Source organism: Nestor notabilis, unplaced genomic scaffold (genome assembly GCF_000696875.1).
Source record: "Nestor notabilis isolate BGI_N333 unplaced genomic scaffold, ASM69687v1 scaffold12617, whole genome shotgun sequence".
Lineage (NCBI taxonomy): Eukaryota > Metazoa > Chordata > Aves > Psittaciformes > Psittacidae > Nestor > Nestor notabilis.
The window spans coordinates 23406-25689 of record NW_009936967.1 but is presented as its reverse complement, the minus strand read 5'-3'; the positions used below and the strand labels follow the sequence as shown (position 1 = coordinate 25689).

At 46.2% G+C, this 2284-nt stretch overlaps 1 protein-coding gene across 1 annotated transcript in view; it reads left to right on the top strand.

The window, feature by feature from the left end:
* The first annotated feature begins 631 nt into the window (after positions 1-631).
* The window catches only part of DSE (dermatan sulfate epimerase), a 21409-nt gene continuing 19756 nt past the window's right edge, over positions 632-2284 (top strand). The window contains exon 1 of the mRNA XM_010018602.1: positions 632-1047. Coding sequence (XP_010016904.1) covers positions 632-1047 — 416 coding nt within the window. The remainder of the gene's footprint in view (positions 1048-2284) is intronic.

The following is a 2284-nucleotide window of genomic DNA, read 5'->3' as shown; positions in this document are numbered from 1 at the left end:
CAAAACAAAACAAACCAAAAACTAAAAAAAAACCCAAAAACAAACCAAAACTGAGGACGTGTCAGAACCGGAGGCCTCAAGCACAGTATAAAATGACCCTGGTGCAAACCTCCAGCATTCCTCATCCTTCCCTCTCCAGCTGCTAACATCAGCCAAGGCAGCACGCAGGCTTGGCTGCTGCCAGCACAAGCTCCTTGGCTCTCCCCCTTCCTCCTCCCCTCCCGCCCTTCTCTGCTTGCCAGTACAGTCATCACTACTTCATATTAAGCACCATTGCAATCGTTTGAAATCTCAAGTACAAGAGCTGTCAGTGTGTTCCTTTGCCTCATATCAGGTACTAAAGGGAAATATTTGGGAGGGAGGGGCTTTCTCAGAGGTGTAAAGGTTTTTCTTTAGGATAAATTGCTCAGTAGGTATTTTGTCTGTAGTACTCACAAAGAAGTTACTTGAAAGCTGTCTGGGACAGTACATGGGGCTCTTTAAGTCTGGATGGAATTGTCTTTCCTAGAGAGCATCCTGAATTACAGTGTCTCACAGATTCATTTTCTAACTTTCACTTTCACATCCATCTGCTGTAGGATATTTCAAAGATGGTTTGGCTGCCATTGAGACTTGGAGATCTGATGCCACAATGAGGACTCACACACGGGGAGCCCCAAGTGTGTTTTTCATACACGCAGTTTGCTTCGCCTTTGCCTACTGCGCCAGGGAGGACCCAGACGCGATGGTTCCTTTTGTCAATGCCAACTATGACAGCTACCCCATGCTCTACTTCTCCAAAGGGGACATGGAGGCTCTGCGTCTCCAGGCCACCACCACGCACAGGCACATTGCAGCTCGTCTGATTGAAGCAGTACAAACGATGCTGTCAAATCCCCTGGAATACCTTCCTCCCTGGGACCCAAAGGAGTTCAGTGCTCGGTGGAATGAGATTTATGGCAACAACCTTGGGGCCCTGGCGATGTTCTGCATACTCTACCCTGAAAACATCGAGGCCATCAACATGGCCAGGGATTACATGGAGAGGATGGCGGCTCAGCCTAGTTGGTAGATTTTTGTCTTTTTTGTTTTTTAAAGTTGTTCTTACCGTATAAACTGCTTGCACTTGGAGGAGTGAGTGGATGAGTGAATTGCTTATATTATTTCAGTTGTTCTAATATTCACTTTAACAGCGACTAACTTGCTGAATGCATTTACCCCCACCTGGACCAGCAGTGACACGCAGCTTCTCATCTTCACTGGACTTACCCTTTTGCAAATTAATGCTGGAAGAAGAATCATGACCCTTTATTACCGCCCTAATTGCTGTAAGGTGTAAAAAACCACTAAGAAAACCCCAAAACAGAGCAAAAACAACAACAAAAATCCAAACCCACTGCCTATCAGAATGCAGGGTTTCACATCTGATTTGTAGTGAGAAGTAGTAAAAGTGTTATTAATATATTTATTTTTTTCCAGACTTGTACATGTCTTCTTCTTAGGAATAATTCAGGAAAGGGGGGCCTGGACCTGTGAAAAATTTATAGGTGTAGCTAAAAATGACACTTGAGTTTCTGCAGCCTGCTCTAACATCTGTCTGAGCTTCACTTCAGACTTGCAGCTCTGTTTGGCTGAATGGTTCTTGGGTCTCTCCTTAAGCCATGCTAGGACATGATAAAAATGGTTGACCATCTGGTTAGTGGAACTGCCTGATTAACTTGCATTTTCATAACCACCTTCTGCATTAAACTTAACCTAGATGTGAGTTGTCGTCCACAAGGTACTCTGTCCTCATTTTCTATGGGGACAGAAGTTAATGTTCTCACTGTATGAGTGAGTCTAGCATTTGGGACCCCAAGGTCTCTCTCCTTCTCCCCATCTTCCTTTTTCAGACCCACCAGCAATTTACCTCCCTTTTTTTGTCTCAGGCAGACATATTTCCTCTACATGCCCTGCAGCACTTGCCACTCAGTCCACCTTGCAGACTGACCCACAGGGTTGCTGGCACTGAAAGAAGGTCAGAGAATGGAAATGTGGCTTTTGCCCAGGGCAGTGAGGTGGAGCTGCAATGGGGCATTGCTCCCCTCTGTTGCAGCTGCAGCAATTTACCTCCCTTTTTTTGTCTCAGGCAGACATATTTCCTCTACATGCCCTGCAGCACTTGCCACTCAGTCCACCTTGCAGACTGACCCACAGGGTTGCTGGCACTGAAAGAAGGTCAGAGAATGGAAATGTGGCTTTTGCCCAGGGCAGTGAGGTGGAGCTGCAATGGGGCATTGCTCCCCTCTGTTGCAGCTGCTGTTTT